The sequence below is a fragment of the Podarcis tiliguerta genome (genome assembly GCF_965153285.1).
Source record: "Podarcis tiliguerta genome assembly, chromosome: 8".
Taxonomy (NCBI): Eukaryota; Metazoa; Chordata; class Lepidosauria; order Squamata; family Lacertidae; genus Podarcis; species Podarcis tiliguerta.
This window is the reverse complement of record NC_139541.1, coordinates 82,983,230-83,011,090: the sequence shown is the minus strand read 5'-3', so window position 1 is coordinate 83,011,090 and position 27,861 is coordinate 82,983,230. Positions and strand designations below refer to the sequence as shown.

The window sequence follows — 27,861 nt, the reverse complement described above, 5'->3', positions numbered from 1 at the left end:
AGCCAGGTGACAAGACACTCAGGTTACCACCACAACTCCTCCCTCAACCCCTCCTCTTTCTGATGTAGTTATGATGTAGTCTTGGGGGATTAGTAGCTAATAAAAGTTGGGGTCTTCTTTTGTTCAGGGCTTCCATCTTGTTCCACCTTGTGGCAGGTGGGAGTCCTGTCGCGAACAGTCTTCAATAAAGACCAAGCCTACTGGCTGCTGTTTTGCTCTGGTATTCCTGAGGGAGCCCTCAGATTTCTCCATTAACACCCCTAAACAATCAACACTTTGGTAAAGGCTAAGCCACAATCTTCTAAAGATTCATTCCTTCATTCTCTCTCATTATCCAACCTTGAAATAAAGCTAAGACACAACAGCACTTCACTTGTAGTTCTTTATGTCCCTTAAAAAAAGAAAAACTTTTTTACATATAAAAATTTACAGAAACATACATTCAAATACAGAGGAGCGGCTCCCTTCTCTGGCGGGACAAAGGACAGCCACAATCCCCTCCCAACCACCATAAAAAACCCCCCCCACACAAACACACCCAGGGAGATCCTACCTGCTGGTTTCTGCTTGTTAAAACAAACCCAAATTCAGCACCCAAAAAAATAGGCAGCCTGACCCTGGCAAAGCAGTGGAACTCCACCATTTATTTCTGCAGCGATTGGGGAAAGTGTTCTCCCCCAAGCCCTTTGGTGCATCAGGTTGTAAAAGCAACAAACTGCTTGGCAAACTGTTTGCCTTGGGAAGAGTTAAGTTATCTGGGCGCCAGGAAAGTTAACGGTCAAAGCAGAGGGAAGACACAAGTTTCTCTTTACTCCCCAAAATCTGAAGAGAAACGCAAGTATTTCGCTTGACCGAAACCCCCAGGCTGTGGCTCAGGTGTGGGTGGGGCTTATTTGGGGGAGGAGCAGAGGCAAGCCCCGCCTCCAACCCCCCGCTTTCCAGTCTCTCCCAACATTTGGGAAATGGGCACGGCCAGCACTGTGGGTTCAAAGTCTTGACCCTAAACCGGGCACCCCAATAATCCCACGTCCCCAAACTCAGTCCCAACGTCCCTAGTGAGTTCTGTCTTGGTCCACAGAAGTCTTTACTGTCCACCACGTGCAGGACAACAGTCGGGGGGGTTTCCACCACGTCCGTCACACCAATAAATAAACTTAGCGGTGCAAAAACCAGCTGGCCCCTTCCGAAAGGCTCTTCCAGTTCCGCCCCAGGCCCTGTATCCCCCTGGTTCCAGTAGCATATCTGGCTGAATAAATTAAACGGCAGAGTCCCGGGGCCCAAGACGGCCCCCCGTCTCGACGCTCCGGCTGCATCTTCCTGGCTCACTCCCCCAACATCCTCTCCAAGATGGCGATGAGGTTGTCCAGGCCCCAGAGGTATCCGTCCTCGCGGTTGCCTTCCTGCCAGGGCAGGCGGTGAGTCAAGGTCTGCTTCCCGGGCAGCGGCACCGTCTTGCCAAAGTCGATCATCCACACCCGCGCCAGACCCGTCTGGTCGTGGACGAAGAGAAGAGAGCTGCCCACCACCTGGGAGAGAGATAGGAAGAGGAAAAAGAGAACATGAATGACTGTGCCAAAAGCACCCTTGCTTCGGCAAGCCTAACATCATAGCTGTCGACTTACAGATTTGAAAATAAGGGACCAGCAGCCTCGAAAATAAGGGCTCAGCAGCCAAAATAAGGGATTTTCCAAGCACAGGTGTGTTCGACTTCTGAGCCCCTCCGAGCCAAAGGCAGAAAGCCCAGCCAGGAGCCAAATGAAGCCTCAAGGAAAACCACCGTCACCTCTCCGCTGGGAAGCGCTGAGCAAAGGCGAGTCCCCAGGCAACGCAGCCGATTTGATCGGCACAAGGCATGCAAGCTCCACCCCCCAGTCGTTCTGAGACTCCTTATTGGGTGAGCAACACAGCCAAGCAACACAGTTGGAGCCTCCCTCCTCCCTGGCCGGCAGGGAGGGAGGGAGAGGAGCTGCTTCCTTTGAAGCCCGGGAAATTTAAGGGACATCATCAATAAGGGATAGCAGCGGGACATGGCACTGGGATAAGGGACTGTCCCACCAAATAAGGGACGGTTGACAGCTATGCCTGCCATTATTGTGACATCCTGGTATATTGCAATGTTTTGCTGGCGAAATATTGTGATGATGAAAAGCAGATATTGGCCAACCCTTCTACACAGATGCTTAGAAATTCCTGGTGTGAATCTTACATCTTTTTTTATTGTAACTCTGCGTTTTTTTAAATAGAGTTGCAATTTTTTCTTGCTTTTAGTTTTTCGGAAACCACTTTGAAGGGTACAATCGAGCGGTGCATAGATTTCATGAAATAAGGGAATCAGTTTCCCACTAGGGGAGAATGGTTATGTAAGCTTTCAGTATATTTAGAATTAGCCAAATTGACAGATACAATAAGACAAAAACCAAAAAGTGAAGTGAAAAAGGAATGGGAGTGCCTAAATGAATACTTTAAAAGTCAAGGTTCGAGGACAGAAATCTGGCTGAGTTTGGAATGACCTTGTGAAGTGAAATGATAAGAAAGGGGGATTTATAGATAGATGGATGTTAGGAGAGAGATGAACAGGAAAACAGGAAGACACAATGAGATGTAAAGGAGGTGCTGTGGGATTGTTGGAAGTCAATGTTTGTTTTCCTTTTTAGCGTTTAAATTATTTGTAAGATTTGGATTTGTTTTTTATATATGCTTGTTTTTGTGTTTTGTTATTTTTTGCTTTTTTGTTGTTGTTTGGAAAATACCCCGCCCGCCTCAAAACGCGGCTCAGGGCGGCTAACACCAGATATAAAACGTTTGAAATACAACTTAAAAAACAAGATTAAACTACAACATTAAAATGCAGCCTCATTTCAGCAGAAACTCAAAAACCTTTTGGGGGATGAAAACGTCGTCTTCACCAATGCTAACTATCCAGATCCTGAAAGTTAATTTTACAGCGTACTCTCCTAATGGATTGGGATCCATTTAAGCATTTGCTTTTAGATTAAGGCTTGTTGGCATTGGATCAGATTGATGTGCCATCTTCCTTGCGCATCCTGACATTTCTTGAGCTTGCAAACCGCCTTTACCTTAGAAAGGCAGCATGCAAATGGAAAGCCAAAATGAGATGAAAAAGCACCCTGAGCTCCTGCGTGGCGGGGGAATGAGAAGCAGGGGCCCCAAAGTCAAGGACCCAAGACCCTGCAGCAACCCACCAGATGCCCTCAGAAGTCCCCACCTCGTTCCACGGAAAAAGACCCACCTCGTGCGTCTTGAAGAACTCGGACTGTTCAAGCGCCATCCTGACTTCCTGAAGCCGCTCCAGGTAGCTTGTCTGGGGAAAGAAGAAGGAGAGACCTGAGAGGATATACGATAAGCCCTTCCCAAATTCTACGGCCTTCCCAGAGCCACGACTGGGGCAGGTGCCAGGAAGACCCTGGAGGAGATGGGCTGCCTTTCCCCAAAAGTGCACAAAACAAATGAAATACCCCGAAAATCCCTGAAACGAGAAGTAATCGACTAGAAATATTACCTTGTGGAAATCAACTAAATAATAAAAAATCAAAAAGCTTAAGGGAAAAAATTAGAAAACCCTAAAATAAAACAAAGCCTTAATGGGATGCCGGCTACAAACCTCGTTTCACTGAACTATATAGTTTCCTCAGAAGGAAATAGAAAAATCATAAACTTTAAATGACTAAAATTCAAACAAGGGTAGAACCCCCCAAAATTCTGACGTGTTATAATCCGGGCAGAAGCAAAACGCAGTAATAAAGGATTGAGGACTCAAATGTACAGTTTCTAATACTGAATTTACAAAAAAGGTTTGAAAACCTAAATAGCAAATTTTAAACAAAGCCAAACTTCAAGAGGGCAATAAGGGGTTGAAAACTCAACTGTGAAAATTCTAGTGCTGCTTTTACAAAAAAGGTTTAAAAACCTAAACCGAAAGTGGGGAGGGGGCCACAGAAATCTCAAAAGCGGCATGTGAAGGAAAAGCATGGAAAGTGTTAAATGCCCCCCCCTCCCTGCAAAGGGATTAGTGCCCTCGGGCAGAATTGGGACCCTCACCAGGACTCTCCTTTCTCCGTCCACAAAGTCCCAGAAGGCCTGTGTCACCTGCTCCGGTTGGCGAGTCTTCTTGAAACTAGTGTTGCAGGTGCCGTCCGCTTTCTTGAAAAAGGAAAGAGATAAACAGTGTCAGACTATCAGGAAACGAGGCAGCCTTAAAAGCCAGCACTGCGTCTCCAGGATCCAACGATGAGCAGAGCCAAAGGGAATAATAATAATAATAAAATAATAATAATAATAATAATAATAATAATAATAATAATAATAATAAAAAATTTTATTTATACCCTGCCCTCCCCAGCCTAGACCGGGCTCAGGGCAGCTAACGCCCGATATAAAAACAAATTGATTGAAATACAACTTAAAAACAAGATTAAAATACAACATTAAAACATTAACTTAGAGGCTCCACCTCTGTGCTTTCCCGGTGGCCATGGAGAAATATTTTTTTAGAGGCTGTGAGGACAAAGCTGTGCCTGGTTTGTTTTGAGGCTTAATTTATTCAAATGCAAAGGTTGGTGCATTACTACAAATAGCCCTGGCAGCTTCAGAAACTGGACTGTCCCCCCGTCACAGTCATAAGAGCGTAAGAAGGGACAGATCCCCATAAGAACCTATGAATCGTGATAGACTGCTCCTGGAGCTGGAGGCTCTGTAAGGCCGTAAGAAGAGCCTGGCTGCTGGACTAGGCCAAAGGTGGCCCATCTAGTCTGGCCATTTCTTCTCACAGGGGCCAACTAGATGCCCCAGGCAGGCCCCCAGCACCAGAGCAGCTCTCCCTAACTCAAGAATACTCGTAGCCAAAAGTGATATTCTAGCAGAATTGAATGATAAAAGGTAAAGGGACCCCTGACCATTAGAGGTCCAGTCGTGGCCGACTCTGGGGTTGCAGCGCTCATCTCACTTTATTGGTTGAGGGAGCCAGCATACAGCTTCTGGGTCATGTGGCCAGCAGGACTAAACCGCTTCTGGCGAACCAGAGCAGTGCACAGAAACGCCGTTTACCTTCCCACTGGAGCAATACCTATTTACTTGCACTTTGACGTGCTTTTGAACTGCTAGGTTGGCAGGAGCAGGGACCGAGCAACGGGAGCTCACCCGTCGCGGGGATTCGAACCGCCAACCTTCCGATCGGCAAGTCCTAGGCTCTGTGGTTTAACCCACAGCGCCACCCGCATCCCATAATTGAATGATACTTGTGTATAATAAACATCTTAGAGGAACATATAGAAAAATGCATAAAATAAACTGTGCGATAAAACGAAGACAATATAAAAAGTACAATGAAAACGACTGGAAGTTTTTCTCAGAAGACTTTATGATGCTGTGTAAATGATTGGCTTTTTAACTGATTCTTTTCGTTATTGATAATTCTTTTTTTGTTTGTTTTTCTTCCTTTTTCTCCCTTTTCTTTTTCATTCTCGTGTTTATTCCGTTGTAATGTATGATTGTACTTTAAATCAATAAAGATTATTTTTTTTTAAAAAAAAAAGAGTGCCCCTCCCTGCTGCGGCCGCTCACCTTGATGCCTTCGATGCGAAAGCCAAGCGTGGTGGTGGAGCTGAGAGTCTCCCTCCACTGCATGTAGCGGGGCTTCAGGACGGCGCTCTGCGCATGCTCTTCCGCCGTGGGAGCCGCCGGGTCCACGGCCACCATCTTGTCGTACATGTCTCTGCGCGGACAGGGCTGCTGCCTCGCCTTCTCCAGCTCCTCCTCAAGGTACGTCCTGCGCCGGGGGGAGAGAAGAGAAGCACAAGGTCAGGCGCCCATCTTGACGCTGAACCTCTGGCTCGGGGTCAGGCTGGATGACCTCCTGGTATCCCCTCCCCCAGCTGGCTTGCAGGGCTCACCTGACTCCCATCTTGCAGTCCATGATGGAGGGCGCGTCAAAGCCAGACAGCAGGTCCTCCATCTGGATGTAGGTCTCCCCATCGCGCTCCACCACCCCATAATAGGCCGGGACGTAGGGCTGCAGCGCGTCGCACACCAGGCGCTCCAGGCATTGCTGCTCGCTGGGGCAGTACTTCTTCAGGATGCGGCCAAAATCACCGGCCCTGAAGTTGCCTGCGGGGGAGAAGAAGAAAGCTATCAAGAAGAGTTGTGGGAAAAACATTGTTCTGGAGTAAGCCTATCGGTATGTAATGAATGAAGCTTTGCAGGGTTAAAGAGAAAAATGGTGTAAAAAGTATAAAAATAAAGGTAATCTACATTAGACACAGGGATGCGGGTGGCGCTGTGGGTTAAACCACAGAGCCTAGGACTTGCCAATCAGAAGGCCGGCGATTCGAATCCCCGCGACGGGGTGAGCTCCCGTTGCTCTGTCCCTGCTCCTGCCAACCTAGCAGTGTGAAAGCACGTCAAAGTGTGAGCAGATAAATAGGTACTGCTCCGGCGGGAAGGTTAACTGCGTTTCCGTGCGCTGCTCTGGTTCGCCAGAAGTGGCTTAGTCATGCTGGCCACATGACCCGGAAGCTGTACGCTGGCTCCCTCGGCCAGTAAAGCGAGATGAGCGCCACAACCCCAGAGTCGGTCACGACTGGACCTAATGGTCAGGGGTCCCTTTACCTTTAACTTGTCGGGGGGGGGGGGGAGGCGTCTCCAGAGGGGATCCAATTGCCACAATTGCACACATGCTTCCCCCCCCCCTTGCAGGACCCCACCCTACCCCAACCAGCCTCCTCCCCTCCAACCCCAGAGTTACCTGCATGGCCGGCCAGCTGGACCCAGGGGTAGCGCTTGCGGAAAGAAACCACACAGGGCGACCATTGCACCATGTTCCTCAGCTTCTTCCAGGGCTTGTTCTGCAGAGCAAAGGAAACGCACCGTGAGCCTTAGGAGAATTGGGGCCCTTTTGGGGCAGTCCAAGCTGGGGGGGACGGGAACTGTGACCCTTTACATTTGATCAAGAGCAAGAATTTCGTATCAGGCAAAACGCTCTGCTCCATCACACCCTGTGCTGCTTAAGCAGATGCCACGGCATAGTGGAGTGTGCAAAACTCAGGCAGGCTCTCACCCAATACAGAAACAGCTGCTGCGAGTCCCCAGTCCTTCACTGGAGGTGTTTAAGCAGAGGTTGGCTGGCCATCCGCCTGGGATTCTGTAGCTGCAATACATGCATTGCAGCGGGTTGGACTGGATGACCCCTGGGGTTCCCTTCTAACACTACAATTCTATAATTCTATACAAAGAGGAGAAAAATCTGCTGGATAGCGCAGATGTCCAGCTCATTTTGGACCTGGGGGTCTACCTTTTATTATTTCTTTATTTATACCTGAAGGAGCGTCTCCACCCACATCGTTCTGCCCGGACACTGAGGTCCTCCTATGAAGGCCTTCTGGCAGTTCGCTGGCTGTGAGAAGCCAAGTTACAGGGAACCAGCCAGAGGGCCTTCTCGGTGGTGGCACCCACCCTGTGGAATGCCCTCCCACCAGATGTCAAAGAGACAAATAACTACCAGACTTTTAGAAAATATCTGAAGGCAGCCCTGTTTAGGGAAGCTTTTAATGTTTAACAGACCATTGTATTTTAATATTTTGTTGGAAGCCGCCCAGAGTGGCTGAGGAAACCCAGCCAGATGGGCGGGGTATAAATAAATTTTTTATTATTATTACTATTATTATTATTATTATTATTATTATTAGCCCCCCAGAGTTTATGTATGATGCCTCAGTTTAGTGGCAGGAAATAAATTCTGTCAAATCCACCTTGATCTTACCGGAAAGGAGGAATTTCTTCTCCAAACAGTCAAACAGGCATCCAAATTACAGGTCTTTAGAAGCCCCCGGGAGGAGAGTAGTTTTTCATAGAATCATAGACCTGGAAGGGACCCCCAAAGGTGCTCTAGTCCACCCCCCTGCAATCCAGGGATCCCCACTAAAGCATCCAGGATAGGTGGACACCCAACCTCTGCTTAAAAACTTCCAAGGGAGTCCACAAGCTCCCAAGAGAGCTCATATTTTAAAAGTACATATATAAGAAGAAGCGAAAAGAGAAAGACAGGGAACAGGGTTCCATCTCCTCTTCCCCAAATCCACCCCACCCCACTTTGAGGGAAGGCGGTGGGTCTGGCAGGTTGAGATGGACGCAGCTGGGGCAGCCAGATAAGCAGAGCCACAAGCAGAATGCGGCCACACCTCCACCAAATAAACCGGCATTTATTTCTCCAGCGCAGTCTGTGTGCAATGTACACAACAAAGTGGAGATGGAGGTCTCTGCCCTGAGGGGCCTACAATCATCAGAACTAAGACAGTGGTGGCCACGGCGGAAGCTGTCTGAAGAAAGGCCAGATCAGACCTCTATTAGCAAAAAAATGGAAATCTCAAGAAATACCAACGGTAGAGGAACGGCAGATAAAGATGTTGGAGTTTCTGGAGCTGGCTGACCTGACTGGAAGAATCCACGAGCAGAAAGAGGAGGAATACCAAGAAGACTGGATGAAATTTAAAGACTATTTAGCTAAATATTGTAATATAAGATAATTGAGAAGGTTCTTGAAAGTACTAAATAGGCCTAGCATAACAATAAGAATGTGGCATAGTAATATGGATTTAAGACAATAAGAAAAGAGTTGGATATAGTTAACTGAAGGAACTAATTATTTAGAAAGACGTTTGGGAGAACTGCTACAAGGTGATATAATGAAATTCAGTTAAGGGGGGTTTGAAGAAGTCATTTAACAATGGAATTGAAAATGAATATAAGAAGGAATGTGTGTTTTTATTTTTTAGTATTGTGATGTGTTTTGTTTTGTGTGTTTTATATGTTATATTTGTTATAAATGTGGAAAATTAATTTAAAAATTTGGAAGAAAGGCCAGATCAGACTGCTTCAGGGGCTGGATCCAACCCACAGCCGGCCTACCCTGCCTGCGTTCTCCATTTATTTCTGAAACCCAGTTAGACCCCATATTTCCAAAAGCACACACAGACACACACAGCCTGCAGAGGAATCATTGCTAAATTAGTTGGGGAAATTGTCCCAAGTTCAGTAGTGATGTATGGAAGTGATAGCTGGAAGGCTGATCGCCGAAGAATTGATGCTTTTGAATTCTGGTGCTGGAGGAGACTCTTGAGAGTCCCATGGACTGCAAGAAGATCCAACCTCTGCATTCTGAAGAAAATCAGCCCTGAGTGCTCACTGGAAGGACAGATCGTGAAGCTGAGGCTCCAAGACTTTGGCCACCTCAGGAGAAGAGAAGACTCCCTGGAAAAGACCCTGATGTTGGGAAAGATGGAGGGCACAAGGAGAAGGGGATGACGGAGGACGAGATGGTGGGACAGTGTTCTCGAAGCTACAAACATGAATCTGACCAAACTGCGGGTGGCAGTGGAAGACAGAAGTGCCTGGCGTGCTCTGGTCCATGGGGTCACGAAGAGTCAGACACGACTAAACGACAACAGTATTGTCCATGCAGCCAGGCTGTGGCTCTCCAGCGGTCATAAAATCACAGGAATGTCGAGCTGGAAGGGATCCCAAGGGTCATCTAGCCCAACCCCTTGCAGTGCAGGAATCTCGGCTGGTCTTCTTCCCCCGCCTGGCTAAGAGACGCCAGCAGAGATTGAACCCCCCGCCTTCAGTGGATCTCAAAGTGGGGAGTGGCAAACCCCACCCACCCCGGGGTGGAATGAGATTCCCTGGGGGTTCTCAGTTTTTTAAAAAAATAAATTTGCATACATCCAAAGATCACGGGGCGGTTCACGTCATAAAGAACAAAACGAGAACACAAAATACGTAACAACCCAAGTAATTGAGCCAAATAGTTTTAGCTGGATTTTGAATACATGCGCAACGAATCGTCACCGTTTTGTTTTGGATTTTATGGCGTTCTTATCTTCCTGAGAAGCCCATGCAAATCGCTGTTCTGAACAACGCTTTCCATAGGGTCAGGAAGGGCTCACAGGGGGTGAGTTTATGGAACCAAGGGGGGTAGGCCCCCCCCAAAAAAGTCTGGGAACCACTGACCTGATTGAAGCTGCAAAAAGCCGAAAGGGGATGGTATAGGCATCCTGCACAAAGCCTGGAGGCCACCACTGAAGGGGCCCTGCTTCTTTTGCAGGGGGTGGACTAGATGATTCTAGGGGACCCTTCTTCACTCGCAGCCCCCACCCCAGGCAGGCCACGGCGCTCCTACTTTCGTCCCCCCCAGCTCACAAGCAGAGATCTGCTGTGCTCTGAGTCCATCCACAGTTTGAACCTCAACTCAGCGGAAAAACCTCCCTCTTCCTCCCACATCGCTAACCACAGCATGACAGAGTTTCCACTGTGAGCTGGAGGCAGCAAGGGGGGGTTGCTCAATTTGCCACAGCTTAAAAGCAAACAACTGCCTGGGGGGGGGGGAGTTGTCACCTGCCAAAGGGCCAAGCCTTATTTATTGCCCAGGTGAGACAAGGAAGGCTTGCTCAGGATGGTAGTGAGTAGCACTCTGCATATGCTCAGAAGCACCCTTGCTTTTCCTCACTTTGAAATTGGCAGGGCTCAGCCACTGCCAAGTTTATAAGAAGGGGCCAAGGGAGAGAGGGCCAGGGGTCTTGGCTCCAACTCCTGAGCTAGTCCCCACCACCATTGATTTTTTATTATTATTAAAATCTGTTTACTGCCCTCCTTCCGAAGATACCAGGGTAGTTTCACAACAGAAAAATAAAAAATAGAAATACAAAACCAAGTCAATAACTCACACGCTCAGCCACAATTCCTCCTCTCTGCCATGCCCTTCTGCCATTTCTTCAATCCGGCACCCGCCAGACGCTTTGGACTACAAATCTCATCCATGGGAACCGTAGTGCAAATCGCCTAGAGCGTACAGTTCAGCTATGGAACTTGCTCCTTCAGGAGGGCAGTGACGGCTACCAACATGGATGGCGTTAAACCTCCGGAGGTATTGAAGCAGGGGGTTGGACTAGATGACCCCTAAGGGTCCCTTCCAACTCTACCATCCTGTGTGAACTAGGACTGGGCAAATTCATGGAGGACAAGGTGGCTGGAGACAGCTCCTAGCCAGGATGGCTCTGCTCTGTTGCTGGTTTTCCTCGGGGATCTGAAGTCAAGAATATCAGAAGAGCTCGGCTGCTGGATGAGACCAACGGGGGCCCCATCTAGTCCAGCACCCTTTGTGGCTTAGGGCCCTTGTATCTACAGGACCGCCTCTCCTGGTCTGCCCCACAGAGGACCCTAAAGTCCATGAATAACATTGTTTAGAGGTCCTGAGCCCTAAGTAAGTCAGACTCTCCTCCACCAGGGCCAGGGCCTTCTCAGTGATGGCTCCGACCTGGTGGAATGCTCTGTCCCATGAGACCAGGGCCCTTCAGGATTTAACCTCCTTCCGTCAGGCCTGTAAGACAGAGCTATTCCGCCTGGCCTTTAATTTGAATTCAGCCTGACCTTTTATTTCCCTTCCCTTCTCTTCCCTCCCCCTCCCCTTTTATGAAGATCACCCACTCTGAGACCCCACAGCTAATTCTCCCCTGGCCTCCTCGCTGGCCCAAGTAGGACCAATTCAGCCAGCTAGCCCTGGGGATTATCTAACTGATTTTTGGTTTTTGAATTTTATTGTCATTCATTTTTTTATATTGTATTTTATGCTGTTTTTATAATTAAGTGTTTTAAATTTGTTGTTAGCCGCCCTGAGCCCGGTTTTTGAACCGGGAAGGGCGGGGTATAAATAACAATTTATTATTATTATTATTATTGTCACAGGGGCCAAATACCCCCAAATAAACTAGGAATCTAGCTAGACTGCCTGTGGACCTGGAGGTTCGGCAGGAGCCTAAGAGTAGCCTGGCTGCCGGATCAGGCCAAGGTCTCATCCAGTCCAACCTCCTGTTCCCACAGTGGCCATCCAGATGCCCCAGTGAGAAGCAGGACCTGAGCACAACATTTCTGCTGTCCAGCAACTGGCGATCAGAGGCATTTTCCGCCTCTGGCAGTGGATGACATACACAGCCATTGTGGCTGGTGGCAACTGAAAGCTGTGTCCCATAATTATCCATGAATTTGTCCAATCCCCTATCTCCTGTGTTAGGGAGTTCCACAGTTTACCTTTGCGCTGCCTAAGGTCCGTATAGTTCAAGCTATGGTTTTCCCAGTAGTGATGTATGGAAGTGAGAGCTGGACCATCAAGAAGGCTGATCGCCGAAGAATTGATGCTTTTGAATTCTGGTGCTGGAGGAGACTCTTGAGAGTCCCATGGACTGCAAGAAGATCCAACCTCTCCATTCTGAAGGAAATCAGCCCTGAGTGCCCACTGGAAGGACAGATCCTGAAGCTGAGGCTCCAATACTTTGGCCACCTCAGGAGAAGAGAAGACTCCCTGGAAAAGACCCTGATGTTGGGAAAGATGGAGGGCACAAGGAGAAGGGGACGACAGACGACGAGATGGTGGGACGGTCTTCTCGAAGCTACCAGCATGAGTTTGACCAAACTGCGGGAGGCAGTAGAAGACAGGAGTGCCTGGCATGCTCTGGTCCAGGGGTCACGAAGAGTCGGACACGACTAAACGACAGCAACAAAGGAACGCCTTCCTTTGAGCTGTCCTGAATCTTCCAGCATTCACTGGATGCCCACAAGTCCGCTTGTTACGACGGACTCTGTCCACTTTCTCCAGGCCATGACTAATTTTTCCACTTCTCTTTCCTCCTCTGACTTGCTCTTTCTCCCCAAATGTTGCTGCATCCTCTCTATCATTTTGGTTCCCTTGAGCTGACCCTCTTCCAGCTCCGTAACTTCCTTTTTCAGAAGGTTCCAGGGCTCAAATCACGACACGTACGGACAGGGTGCTTCTGAGCGCATACAGAGTGCTTTCTCTTTTGTCACCAAGGATCTGGTCGGAACCCACGCAACTGGGACTTGGGGGAAAGTTTCCAGCTTCCAGGTTAATATGATGAGGAGGATAGTAATTTTATTATTGATACCCAGCCCATCTGGCTGGGATTCAAAGCCTTTGAGCCTTCTTGCAAAAGTGAGCTTTGGTAGGCGAGCGATGAAGCCGCAGCCTGCCACCCTCGCCACTCCCCCCAAACCTGTTCCACGCCCAGGCTGCCCTTTTGCCCTCTCTCTCTGTCTTTCCAAGATCTGCTTCCAACTGCCCCCCAGGCAGGATGGGGGGAAAAGCACGGGAGAGATCTTCATGGGAAATGGAAACAGCAGAAACCTCAGCCATTCCACCTGCCCTGACAGGTTGGGTTGGTTGGCACGGGCCTGCGGGCGCAGCGCCCTGAGCGGCCGGTGCCAAGTTTTCCACCTGCCTTTTGTAAACAGTCAGCAGTGAGAGTAGAGCCTGTTCCCTCCCTCCCACCCCACAGAATCCCACAACTGCAAAGTGGGAAGGGACCTCAAGGGACATCCACTCCAGCCCCCTACAGTGGAGGAAACGTCAGCAATGCATTGCTCACTGGGGAAACCGAGGCATGCCAGGTAGTAAGCAGTGATGCTCAGATTCAAAGGCCTGCTAGCTCCATGCTCCAGTAGGAAGACCAGTCACCCCCGCCAACATTTTGGCTCACCCCAAAACATCCACGACTATTAAAGGACAGAGAATAGAGGCGGCAGAAGTTCTGCAGACAGATTCACAGCGCTGAAATCTACTTACATTTTTATTCCACCTTTTCTTCAAGGAGCTCAAAGTGGCACTCTCTATTTTTATTCTGTGAGCCGCCCTGAGATCTTACGATCTAACTAACAACAACAACCACTTTATCCTCACAACAACCCCATAAGGTAGGTTGGAGAGACTGACCCCAATGAGAACCACTGAGAGTCGAGGGGGTGGGGGACGCACACACTTTTTTTACGCCCTCCCCGGCAAAACTCTTCGCTTGCACTTCACATTAGGGCGGGAGGGGGTGCTTGGATGCTCCACCCCTCCCCCTGAAGACTTGCATCCAGGATCCTGCCTGGCCGGAGTCACGGCGCTGAGCCCTACTCCGAGTAGACTCCTCCAACTGCACCGGCACGACGGACTCCAACCAGCTCCCTGGCACTTAAACCGGCCCCAGTAAAATCCTGCGCGTTCCTCTGAGTTAAGACTTCGCTGGGACCGAGCGACCTCGCCAGCAGCACAGCTGAGCCTCTAAGCGCGGCTGCAACTTGGTGAAAACCGCTTGCAAACACGATATTCCGCCTCCCTCCGAAGACCCCAAGGCGCTTTCCAACACAAAAACCCACGCGCATTTAAAAGGCTACCCCCTGGGCACGTGCAGAGCGCGCTCCACCGCACGCAGCTCCTTGCTTTCCAACCCCCACCCTCCCTGAACCCCAAATTGCGGAGCAAAAGCCTCACCCTGCAGGCGCTGCGGTCCAGCTTTCTCATAGCCCCCGCGAGGCCCGCAGCCGCATCCAGACGTGCGCGCAGCTCGTGCGCCAGAGGGAGCGTCCGCATAGTCCTCTGCGCCCGAGCTGCGCGCGGGGCCTTTTTATGCTCTCCGCTCCTGCTCAACCCCGCCCCCGCCCCGCCCCCTCCCGCGCAGGGCGGGGCATTTGGTGCTGATGATGCTGATCCCATCGCGTTGCCTGGCAACGGGGGAATCTTGCGGCCGATTTTTCCATGACAGCAAAAGCAGAAAGAGAGAGAGAGCGCGCGAGACGTTGCGCGCGCGTCCTGTACGCAAGGAGGCAGCGGCTGCGCAAAGGAAGCAGCCCAGGATGGGAGCGAAGGAGAAGCTGGAGCAGAGCTGCACCCAAACACACACATCATAGCTGTCAACTTTTCCCTTTTCTCGTGAGGAATCCTATTCGGAATAAGGGAATTTCCCTTTAAAAAAGGGAAACGTTGACAGCTATGCACACACTCCACTTGGCTCGCAATGCACCCGGTTTGTGTGCCGCCTTTCCAAAGCTAAAGCCATGCTCAACTGGCAGCTTGCAACATGGACAATTTTGGGATGGTCAGGTTGAGATCCCTGCATCGCAGGGGTTGGACTAGATGACTCTCAGGGTCCCAGGGTCCCTTCCAACTCTACATTAATTCTAAGATTCTATAAAGATAAAGGTAAAGGGACCCCAGTCCATTAGGTCCAGTTGCAGATGACTCTGGGCTTGTGGCGCTCATCTCGCTTTATTGGCCGAGGGAGCCAGCATACAGCTTCCAGGTCATGTGGCCAGCAGGACTAAGCCACTTCTGGTGAACCAGAGCAGCACATGGAAACACTGTTTACCTTCCCGCCGGAGCAGTACCTATTTATCTGGTTCGCCAGAAGTGGCTTAGTCATGCTGGCCACATGACCCAGAAGCTGTACGCCGGCTCCCTCAGCCAATAAAGCGAGATGAGCGCTGCAACCCCAGAGTCGGCCACGACTGGACCTAACAGTCAGAGGTCCCTTTACCTTTACCTAGCATTTAAGCCGCCACAGCTTCCCCCAAATTGTCCTGCGATCTGTAGCTCCTGGTGGCCGCTAATCTTTTTTGCAAGGAGCCAGATTTTGTTGCAAACCGAGGCAGAGCCCCGGGGGAGGGGGGGTTGGTAGAGAGAAACCAGGTTGTCAAACTGAATCACATTAATTCTCAAGTCACTGGCTGGAGGCAAGCACAACTCACGCTGAAGTCACCAGGAGAGCCCATTCTACACTCCTTTCTTTCATTTTCAAAGCAGGAGGCAGCCTGGGAGCTCTCAACCTGGCAGAAAGATCTATTTTTAGCTTCAGTATCACACATCCACACCTGAGGGGGGAATCCCAGGATCTTGCACGTCATCTCAGCAACCTAAGAGATCCCGCTCGCGGGTCTTAATTCATGCCAATGCTTAATCCACCCACGGCACCCTGCAATTTCCATGCCCATCCCAGCCCCCTGAGGGCCGACGCTGGAGACAGTCATCGAGCCCTCTGGGTCTCTGCCACAAACCCTCCTCTTCTCTCTCACAGGCCTCCAAACCAGATCATCCATCGGTGGTACCTTGGGAAGGACCACAACTCAGTGGCAGAACATCTGCTTTCCTGCAGGAAGCCCTAGATGCAGTTGTGATAGGAATTTTATGGTCTTAGATATATGGTAATGTTCATAAGTGTACCAACCAAGCACGTACATAGATCAGCACAGGAAGACTGACCTGGAACCATTTTGACTCCTAAACTGAGCAAATCTTTTCTCTGCAAGGTCAAAATGGAAAAGCCTCCCCGTTGTCTTTTCCTTCACAAATCCTGTCTTAAGGGTATGTCTGTGTTTGAATAGGGTGTGAGCCTGTGACCTGGCCCAGGAACTAAGTATTTGTCATTACAAAAGACTGGCCAGGCTCCACAGGAAATCCAATCAAGTAACCTGCCAGGCAGGAGATAAACAACAACAGGAGAAAAACAATATTAAAATTTCTGTTTTAGACTGCCTTTTCTGTGATGTAGGTGTGATGTATCTGAGGGGTGGTCTTAGGTTACACCCCTTCTGTGATGTATGTATGATGTTTCTGGGCGTGGTCTTGATCTACAGGGTGGCAATTTCAAAAGTCTTGCTGGGGACCCCCTGAGAGGCCAGCGCCCTGGCGCAATGCACCACTGAGCTCTATGGGAAAGAACCTTTTGAACCTGCCCAACTCCTTAGCCAAAGACCACCAGAAAGCATCATGTATACATACATCACAGAAAGAGGCCGTCTGCAACAGAAATTTGGGTGTGTGCCTTGACACCTGATAATGGTCACTGATTGCATTGCATGGCCAGTTTGGCCATTCTTTTGAGACGGTAAATACTTTAGTTCTTGAATTCAGGGATTCCCTCCTCCCCCCGCATTTGTAATGCACACTGTTATTTTGAATTGGAGCAGGAACCGGCAAGCCACTGCAGTATCCCTGCCAAGAAAACTCCATGGACAAAGACAACAGGCATATAAAAGTTATGACGCTGGAAGATGAGCCCCTCAAGTCGGAAGGCGTCCAATATGCTACTGAGGAAGAGCGGAGGACAAGTAGATGAAGCGGCTGGGCCAAAGCCGAAAGGTCGCTCAGTTGCGGATATGCATGGAAGCGAAAGGAAAGTCCAATGCTGTAAAGAAAAATATTGCATAGGAAAGATGGAGGGCACAAGGAGAAGGGGACGACAGAGAACGACGTGGTTGGACAGTGTTCTCAAAGCTACCAGCATGAGTTTGAGCAAACTGCGGGAGGCAGTGGAAGACAGGAGTGCCTGGCGTGCTCTGGTCCAGGGGGTCACGAAGAGGTGGACACGACTAAACAACAACAATTTTGAATATCTGCTCCAGCCTTTGCCAAGCTGGTGCCCTCCAGATGTTTTGGACCACAACTCCCATCAGCCCCAGCCAGCTTAGAAAAACACAGCTGTCTAATCTGTGCCATATTGATCTGAATATAAGCAGAGGCCGCAGGGATTCCCCAACCCGCCCCCGGCATCACAGTCTTTCTGACAGGGGAGGTGAATGGATCTCCCCAGAGCACATACGGCCAGCTCATGCCCAGAATCACGTGCCCTCCCAATGACACAGACGTGCCGATATTTTCGCCGCCGCGAGCGAGATCTCAGTTTGGGGGCAGATGGAACAGGAGATGTTTATTTCCAGGCCGTGCTCAGAGAACACCAGATTCTCATAAGACAGTCAGCAGAGGGAAAACGAAAGCTTTCAGCCTGCCTAAATTCTTCCCTTTGGGCCTTTGAAGTCTCATTTTCATGCATAGGAAACTCTGAACCCACAGGAATCTGCAAAAAGACAGCCCTCATTCTATCAAATGCTTTTGGGGTTTTTTTAAGAGCTGCCATCCCTGCTGCATTTTGTGGTTGTAAATTCCAAAAGTTCACCTCGCCCTGAACTCAGACCTCCATCCTTGGGCCTCCCTGCCAGCCAGCGGCCTCCATCCATGAACCACGAGGACAGTTTTATTCCGACAGGCCTCCAGGAACTAACAGCTTTTCAAGGAAAGGGCTTCTAACAGTGCTGTGGTGCTTTATTTGCTATCTTTTAATAGATTTGTTTTTTATATTGCTTTAACTTTATGAGTGTCTCCTTACCTTTTAATGATTGCTTTTGTTCTATTTTCTAATTTAATTTTCTGCGTGTTGTAAAGCATCATATGTTTTTCTTGATCTTACTGTTTTTTCTTTTTGTAAACCGCTTCGGGGTTTGCCTGTTTTTACAATCAAGCGACGTGGAGGTTTCACGAAACAAATGAATGAAACCAGTCTTTATGCATTTAAAAGTAAAGGGACCCCTGACCATTAGGTCCAGTCGTGACCGACTCTGTGGTTGCGGCGCTCATCTCGCTTTACTGGCCAATGGAGCCGGCGTACAGCTTCCGGGTCATGTGGCCAGCATGACTAAGCTGCTTCTGGTGAACCAGAGCAGCGCACGGAAACGCCGTTTACCTTCCCGCCGGAGCGGTACCTATTTATCTACTTGCACTTTGACATGCTTTCGAACTGCTAGGTTGGCAGGAGCAGGGACCGAGCAATGGGAGCTCACCCCGTTGCGGGGATTCGAACCTCCGACCTTCTGATCGACAAGTCCTACGCTCTGTGGTTTAACCCACAGCGCCACCTGCGTCCACTTTATGCATTTAGCTTTATGCATTTTAACTGTGTTGTTTCTAGTTTTGCGCAAGCTGCCTTGAGTCCCTGGTGCAGGAAAAGGGTTGAGTTATAAATAGCTATAATCGTAATAATAGTAGTATTCATGCCCCAAGCAACATCACCATCACAGGAAGAAACAAGAACGAAACAATGCCATCCTTTCCACGCTTAAATGCGCAATTGAAAGGCGCTCCTGGATTCAGTTGGCATCTGCCAGTCTCGGGAGACCCAGATCCACGCAATGCCCAGTCTGGGAATGAGCGTAAGCAAAAAAATCCCCCTCAATTCCCAGCAGCTCCTGCCCTAACAAGCCACAAAAGGGCAGCATCAGAGCCAGGAGGAAGGCAGCAACCTTCTTGGGAAAACAGGTATCTCCAGTCCCGGGTGAGCCATCTCCTGCAGAGTGAGTCAGCCCGCTGGCATCTCTTGAGTTCCAGGCCGCATCCAGCCCCGCCAGGCCTGGTTTCGGTGCCTCTGAGCAGAAGCTCGAGTGAATCACCGGCAGTTTGGTGCTGCCTTTGGAAATGGGAATTATGCGTGCGGCAGGAAGTGAACACCTCCTTTGCAGAGTGAACAATTCCACCCAGATGCAGCTCACAGAAAGAGGCGCTGAGGCCACATTGTGACGCAGAAGCCCGGCCCGTTATCCCTGCCCCCACATGTGGCGGTTTCACGGTGGTGCGGAAATGGACTCTGCACATTCTCAGAGGCACTGCCGGGAACATTAACAGTGTTAACCCTAAGCCAGTCAAGCCTCTAGGATGATCAGTAACTTTGTCTAAGGAGCTTCCGCCAGGGATGCTGCCCGCTGCAAGAACTTCTTTGGCCCAGAAATGGAAGACACTGCAGACCTTGAAATCTCTCATTGCAAGAGAGGAAGATGCAGACTCTGGCTATTGTAGAGGAAAGAACCCAAAAACTGTGTGTTTCTAAGGAAGAACCAGGACGTTTCTACACCGGTCGGTGGGATTTCATTTATGATGTGTCAGATTCATATATACAATATCCTCTCCCCCCTCCCATCACGAAATATTGGGATCTGTTTTCCTGCTCTTACTTTTCTCTGCCTACAGTGGTACCTCGGGTTAAGTACTTAATTTGTTCCGGAGGTCTGTTCTTAACCTGAAACTGTTCTTAACCTGAAGCACCACTTTAGCTAATGGGGACTCCCGCTGCTGCCGCGCTGCCGGAGCCCGATTTCTGTTCTTATCCTGAAGCAAAGTTCTTAACCTGAAGCACTATTTCTAGGTTAGCGGAGTGTGTAACCTGAAGCATATGTAACCCGAGGTACCACTGTATTTGGAAAATATACCCTCTGTCATTTGTGACTTTGTTGATGTTTCCCCTTTTGTTTCTCTGCATCTTTTGATTTTACGTTACGAAAAGGAGGAGAAACCAGAGATCTTTGGCCTGTGCAAGACAGCAACCCATAGAATCGCAGAGGTGGAAGGTACCCAAAGGTCATCTAGTCCAACCCCGGCAATGCAGGTCCCATTCTGTTATGGTAGCAGAGATCTGTGGTCAACTGAGCAGTTCTCAAAAATTCACAAAATCCCAGCTAGGTTTTTGAACAATCCTTTGAGAAGCCATGCTCTCTGAGGCCAGTCTCTCCCTCCCCCCTAAATGAGAAAGTCCCCAGCCTGCTGCTGTAAAATACCGTACCACACACAAAAACACACACATGCACACTCATTCTGCAAGTGCCAAAGTTCAAAAAGCGTCATCAGGAAGGGAAACATTTTGCTTTGTACCCGGGGCACGAGCTGCCAGCTAATGTGGAAATGTTTTGGGGAAAGAAAGAAAAGGTGCAAGACTTCACAGTTCAGTCTTTTTTAAAAAAAAAAAAGTTTCAGTGTTGTCAACTAGTTGTTGTTGTTGTTTTAAAAAAGACACCAACACTTTCCTCGAACTCCAGCTAGGGCTGGGGAAACCCTCTCGGTTTGGCTCACCCAAAAGCGCTTTCGCTTCACAGGAGGAAAAATATATAAGGTTAAGAGTCAAGTTTCCCTCTGTCCCCAAGACCTTTGTTACGAAAAGCATATGTTAAAAAAACAGGAAAGTGTGACTGTAAATTGACAAGAAGCAGCAAAAGGTCCAGGATTCAGAAAATAAAGGGCTGGGGGTGTTGTTGTTGTTTTTCGCTTTGGCGTTCAGATCTCAGGTTGACAAAAATCACTTTGCATGTCAGACGCTAACTGGGTCAAGGGAACAAATTATGAATTGGAGATAATACGAGATAAGGCCAAAGGGAAGGGCTTGCTCCTCATTTGGCCGCCTCCTGGGTTATAATTAGATTTGGTTAATTACATTTCCCCCAACTTTCCAGACCAAGAGCTTCACACTATCCATCACATGACTCTCTGTCAGCTCCATCTCACCTGCAAAGGACGGAGGACAAGGTGTTTTTTTGCTGGAAGTCCCTTTGTGATAACACACAAACACCAGCACAGCATTTTCTATGCTGGCTGGTTTTCAGGCAAGAATCTCCCTCAGTTCTTCCTGGAGAGGAAGCCAGCGAGGATTGAACCCTCAGGGTTACTGGGTTGTTTTTGTTTTGATTATGTTGTGTTTTGCTTTGATTATGTTGTGTTTTGATTATTTTGTGGTTTTATATTGTGGTTTTATCCTATGAACCGCCCTGTGACCTGTGGAAATAGGGTGGTATACAAATTTATTATTATTACTATTGTTGTTGTTGTATAGCTCAGTCAGTAGAGCATGAGGCTCTTAATCTCTGGGTTGTGGGTTCGAGCCCCACGTTGGCAAAAGATTCCTGAGTTACACGGGGTTGGACTAGATGACCCTCGGGGTCCCTTCCAATCTAGGGGTCTGCGAAAATGCCCCCATTGCATGCTAAAGAGATGCTCTCCCACCAAGCTACCCCACAGGATGTTGATGTGGCCACAAGGTTGCTTTTTTAGGATGAAACAGCCAGCTGGTGTAGTGGGTAGAGTGCTGGACTGTGACCTGAGAAAGGTCAGGGTTCGAATCCACCCACTCAGCCCCCAAGCTCACTGGTCAAGCGTGGGGGCCAATCCCTGCCTCTCAGCCTAACCCACCTCACAGGAAAGGATTAAATGGGGGGGGGGGGAGAGAACGGTGTATGCCACTTTGAGCTCCTGGCAGAAACTGGTGGGATATAATAAACACAACAGATAAATATAGTAAGCTTCAGGAATCCTTGCCACTGAGAAGCCAACCATTCATATTTCTATGAAGCAGGCAGGATCTGACCAGTGGGAAGGCTCCATCCTACAAGTGTGTATGGGAGGCGGGTGGCGCTGTGGGTTAAACCACAAAGCCTAGGACTTGCCGATCAGAAGGTCGGCGGTTCGAATCCCCGTGACGGGGTGAGCTCCTGTTACTCGGTCCCTGCTTCTGCCAACCTAGCAGTTTGAAAGCACGTCAAGGTGCAAGTAGATAAATAGGTACCGCTCCAGCGGGAAGGTAAACGGCATTTCCGTGTGCTGCTCTGGTTCTCCAGAAGCGGCTTAGTCCTGCTGGCCACATGACCCGGAAGCTGTACGCCGGCTCCCTCAGCCAATAAAGAGAGATGAGCGCCGCAACCCCAGAGTCAGCCACGACTGGACCTAATGGTCAGGGGTCCGTTTACCTTTACTTTACAAGTGTGTCTATGGGAGGGGTGCCCCAGAGCAGCTTCAGCTGGCAGGGCCTGCCCCCACCCCATACATGGCCCAAGAGGCCAAGCGAAGGCCCTTGGCAGTGCATTGTGAGCCCTTGCGCCTGAGCGAGAAAAGCCCACAAGACAGGTGAGGACATATTTCATGGGTTTCCGGTGGGGGGGGGGAGCAGCAGCCCCCACTGCAGGCGCCTCGAGCAGCAGGCTGGCCAGAGCAGCAAGAAGAAAAAGGACCTAGGTTCAATCCTTGGCAGCTCCAGGTACGCCTGGCAAGAACGTCCCCAGCCGGAAACCCTGGCAAACCTTTGCTGCTGGCGGTCAGTGCTGACAATATTTAGCTGTCCATATTTAGCTAGACAGTCACGAAATTAAAAGACGCCTGCTTCTTGGGAGAAAAGCAATGATAAACCTAGACAGCATCTTAAAAAGCAGGGACATCCCCTAGCCGACAAAGGCCCGTGTAGTTAAAGCTCTGGTTTTCACAGTAGTGATGTATGGAAGTGAGAGCTGGACCATAAAGAAGGCTGATCGCCGAAGAATGGATGCTTTTGAATTATGGTGCTGGAAGAGACTCTTGAGAGTCCCATGGACTGCAAGAAGATCAAACCTCTCCATTCTGAAGGAAATCAGCCCTGAGTGCTCCCTGGAAGGACAGATCGTGAAGCTGAGGCTCCAAGACTTTTGGCCACCTCATGAGAAGAGAAGACTCCCTGGAAAGGACCCTGATGTTGGGAAAGATGGAGGGCACAAAGAGAAGGGGACAACAGAGGATGAGATGGCTGGACAGTGTTCTGGAAGCTACCAGCATGAGTTTGACCGAACTGCGGGAGGCAGTGGAGGACAGAAGTGCCTGGCGTGCTCTGGTCCAGGGGGTCACGAAGAGTCAGACACGACTAAACAACAACAACAACATTTAGCTAGACACGCCAGCAGCCTGATTTGAGTATAATGCAGATTCCTCTCCTCTGCTCCACCTCCCACCATGCGCTGAGCCAACGGGAACATTTTTCAGGTGAGCCAGCGGCAACTGCACACATTTGCCTACCTGTGTAATTTTCCCTTCCCTTTTGCAGCATGCAAAGCAAACCCAAACTCTCTGGTTTGTGTCCATGTGTCTGTGTGTAGACTATGTTAGAAGAGGCTACAGCTGGATCAGGCCCAAGGGAGCCCATCTAGTCCTGCCTCCTGTCTCACGGGGGCCAACCAGATGCCCATTATGGGAAACCATCCCCTCCTCCTGGGGCTTCTAGGAACTGGGATTCAGAAACATTTACTGCCTCCGAATGCGCAGGAAGGGCAGTCATCCCGGCTAGGGGCCGTTGAGAGACCTCTCCTCCACGGGAATCATAGGACTATAGAGTTGGAAGGGACCCCACGAGTCATCTAGTCCACCCCCTGCAATGCAGGGTTAGCAAAAGGGCTGTTGGGTCTCATCCTATCCTCCTGGCCCACTTTGTAGGGTTGGCAAAAAAAATTAGCACGGTCCCTCAGACCTTGTGGAGGACCGCAGAAGCGGCACTGGGAGGGGGGGTCTGGAAGAAGAGGCGGGGGGGCTTGAAGAAGAGTCTTCCCCACTCCCCAGACCCAGCTGCTTGCCTACCCAGGTGTGTCTGATCCAGCCCAGGGGCCTTAGTTTGCAGACCCCTGTTGTAGATGGTGGTTTTCCAGGGCAATCACTCCTCGCTTGAGCCAAGGAGCGCTGACCAAACCATACAGGTGGCCGGGGTATGAATAATAAAATAAATATTATTACTATAGGGCTGTGGGACGCGGGTGGCGTTGTGGTCTAAACCATGGAGCCTAGGGCTTGCCGATCGGAAGGTTGGCAGTTCGAATCCCCGCGACTGGGTGAGCTCCCGTTGCTCGATCCCTGCTCCTGGCAACCTAGCAGTTCGAAAGCACATCAAAGTGCAAGTAGATAAATAGGTACCGCTCCGGCGGGAAGGTAAACGGCATTTCCGTGCGCTGCTCTGGTTCGCCAGAAGTGGCTTAGTCATTCTGGCCACATGACCCGGAAGCTGTACGCCGGCTCCATCGGCCAGTAAAGCGAGATGAGCGCCACAACCCCAGAGTTGTCCGCAACTGGACCTAATGGTCAGGGGTCCCTTTACCTTTACCTTATACTACCGCCAGAGCTAGCCCCTTTGGAATCAGTGGTACCATGCAGACACACATCTATCTATCATTTACTGCATTTACAGCCGGCCTGTACCTGATTCTCAACCCTCACTCTGTTTCAACCTTACAACAACCCTCTGAGGTAGGTGAGGCTTGCAGAGAGAGGCCCTGGCCAAAGATGAGAGTCCCAGCTGAAGGAGGATTTGCATGTGGGTCTCTCTGGCCCTTGTCCAGCACCCTGGATCCCCGTACAGGATTGCAGGGGGGGGGGGCAAATGGGACAACGCTGAAGGCAAGCGGCGGGTTGCAAGAGTTCAAAGTGCTTTGCGTTATCTCGGTAACCCACAAGAGCGCTATAAGCCAGGGCAGCCCAATCTGCACCTTCCATATCTCAAAAATTTAACTACAGCAAGGGCAAGTGTTCACTTAACACATCCGTAGAACGTGTTTACTCGAAAGTATTCCCAACTGATTTCAAGGGGATGCAAGTTCGCCATTGCAATTTAAGAAACAAAGCCCAAGAGACCAGCTTCTGAATTGATGCCCATGCGGACCTCTCCCTTTTTTAGATATTCAGCCTCTTTCCCCGTCTGAAAAACGTGCAGAAATGAATGGTGGGGAAGGAAGGAAGGAAGGAAGGAAGGAAGGAAGGAAGGAAGAAAGAAGGAAAGAAAGAAAGAAAGAAAAGCTCCGCTGGGTCTTTCAAGCGCACGCGGAGTCCCCTCTGTAATAAGGGGAGAATCACAGACCTGTGGAGTTGTTCGGGACCCCGAGAGTCCATCTAGCCCTACCCGCTGCCACGCAGGTAATCCCAGCTCAAAACCACAATTCTGGAAATCGGACCGGAGCCCTCCGGACCAAGCCAGGCGCATTGGCTTAGGACCGGACCGCCCTCTCGGGGCTGGCTCCCCAGAAAGCCCGCAAGAGGATGGGGACCCTTGCCCGGCAGGATGACCCCGGAGCGAGGAGGGGAAGCCTCACCTGGACATCTCCGGACCCGCCGATTCCTCCGCTGCTGCTGGGACCGGGACCGGGGGGCGCGGCCGGCCCGGCAGGCGCCGAGGGCGTCGGGGGTGCCGTGGCAGCGGCGGTTCCCACGTCGAGGCGCATCGCGCGCTCCGTCCCTCCGGCCGCGGGGCTGCTGCGCCCGAGCTGCCCGGCTGGCTCCGCCGCCTGCGCTCCGCCCCGCGAGGTGGAGCCGCCGCCCTGGGCGCGCCCCGCGGGAGGAGCCCCGACGACGGCCTCGCTTGCTCTCGCCGCCTGCCCCAAGTCTACCTTCGCAACAACAACCCTGCGAGGATGGCCGGGAGCCCCAGTGGAGTGGGGACGAGGAACAGGCGGCTGGCCCAAGCGCCCTCCCCGTCAGCGGAGGGGCGACATCGGGGCACAAGGATCAGGGCCAGCCTCCGGGTCACACAGTAGCCAAATGCCCCCAAGAACCCAGGGAGGCAGATAGACTGCGCCTGGCCTGGAGGCTTCATCAGGACGTAAGGAGAGCCTGTCAAAAAAACTAAGATCATGTCCACTGGGCCCATCACCTCCTGGCAAATAGAAGGGGAAGAAATGGAGGCAGTGAGAGATTTTACTTCCTTGGGCTCCATGATGGTGACAGCAGTCTCGAAATTAAAAGACACCAGCTTCTTGAAAAGCAGTGGCAAACCTAGACAGCATCTTAAAAAGCAGAGACATCACCTTGCCGACAAAGGCCTGTATAGTTAAAGCCATGGTTTTCCCAGTCCTGATGTATGGAAGTGAGAGGTGGACCATAAAGAAGGCTGATCACCAAAGAATGGATGCTTTTGAATTATGGTGCTGGAGGAGACTCTTGAGAGTCCCATGGACTGCAAGAAGATCAAACATGTCCATTCTTAAGGAAATCAGCCCTGAGTGCTCACTGGAAGGACAGATCCTGAAGCTGAGGCTCCAGGACTTTGGCCACCTCAGGAGAAGAGAAGACTCCCTGGAAAAGACCCTGATGCTGGGAAAGATGGAGGGCACAAGGAGAAGGGGACGACAGAGGACGAGATGGTGGGACAGTGTTCTCGAAGCGACCAGCATGAGTTTGACCAAACTGGGGGAGGCAGTAGAAGACAGGAGGGCCTGGCATGCTCTGGTCCAGGGGGTCACGAAGAGGCGGACACGACTAAACAACAACAACAATATACATTTCCAGCATCTTGTTCTCCCCATGCCCTAATGGCCTAAAAACATAGGAAGCAAGATAGAGTGCCTCTGGACATGGAGGTTCCATAAGATCCTGGCTGGTGGATCAGGCCAGTGCAGCATCCTATACTCACAGTGGTCAGCCAGACATCCCAGGGGAGAAGCCCACAAGCAGGATCCGGCCACAAGAGCGGCAGCAGGAACTCTCCCCAATTGGGATTCTCAGAGATGCAGGAAGCAGCTTTGGTCACTGCAATAGCCTCTCCAACCTGCGCAGGCAAATGTGAAATGAAAGCAGCCGTTTGCTGTCCTTATATTGTTCCGTTATGTGCAATTCAATTTATTGGGAATTTTTAAGAGAAATAACGCACCATGGTACCCAAAACACGAATCACCCACAAACACAACCCCGTCACATTTTAAAATAATTATTTTAAGTTGCTTTGTGTCTCATCGGAACCACTTGCCGCCGCAGCCATCTTTGTGGGCCAGAGCCCAGCACATCAAGAGATATTTGGCGCCACAAGATCTCATGGGCTTCTAGAGTTTGAAGGGACCCTGAGGGTCATCTAGTCCAGCCCCCTGCAATGCAGGAATCGCAGCTCAGTCTGAGCCACAAAAGGTCATGGCCCCCTTGCGAGCATCGTGAGGCTCTTAACTCTGCAGCCTGAACTTAACAGCGCTTAGCTTATTTTTTTAGTTGCTGTTTTGTTAATGTTGTCACAATTGTTTTATAGATCATAAATGCCGTGTTGATTTGTTAATCAAATAATAATTAGAGTCCTGCTGTAATTTTGATGTTCAGCTTATTTTTTTATTGCTGTTTTGTTAATAGCATTTTATAGATTGTTGTTAATTCAATTTATATACAGTACTGCCCTTTATCAGAATATCCCAGGGTGGTGTGCAACAGTAATTGTTTCATTGATGGTTAGTTAATTGATTTATGCTGTATTTGCGATGTCCTATTATATTTTACTAAGTTATTGTTATTTATTGTCTGTCAGCCACTTTGAGATTCATGTGAATGAAAAGCAACCTAGGAATCAAATCAAACTCTGAAATGACCAAAATACGGCATGGAAAAGACAGTGGTGACCTAATTATCGCTATTTCTTTATTTTTTAAAATGTATGCATCGTTTGATGACTCAATGCGTCTTGTGGGGAGAAAAGGAAAATTTGGAAGCTGGTTGTTCTCTAAAAGTTCATAGTTCAAATCTCTGAACTTTAAAAGGAACTTCATGGGAGGAAACTGGCTGGCATGTGTGGGTTACTCAACTCCCCGCTGGGGCGATTTGTCTTGCAATGACAAAGAGAGCCTTTTCCTCAGCATTGTGGCATTTGCTGACACATTCAGGAGGATGACGGAGGCAGGAGACAT

General features: G+C 49.9%; 1 protein-coding gene across 1 annotated transcript; it reads right to left on the bottom strand.

The window, feature by feature from the left end:
* Positions 1-368: 368 nt before the first annotated feature.
* Positions 369-27,861, bottom strand: ITPKC (inositol-trisphosphate 3-kinase C; the record flags this gene model as incomplete). The annotated part of the gene is made up of 8 exons (XM_083453490.1): positions 369-1,526; positions 3,251-3,322; positions 4,060-4,161; positions 5,581-5,785; positions 5,910-6,123; positions 6,761-6,860; positions 25,297-25,606; positions 27,755-27,861. The coding sequence occupies 8 exons, from the start codon at positions 27,859-27,861 to the stop codon at positions 1,323-1,325; spliced, it is 1,314 nt and encodes a 437-aa protein (XP_083309616.1). The 3' UTR covers positions 369-1,322.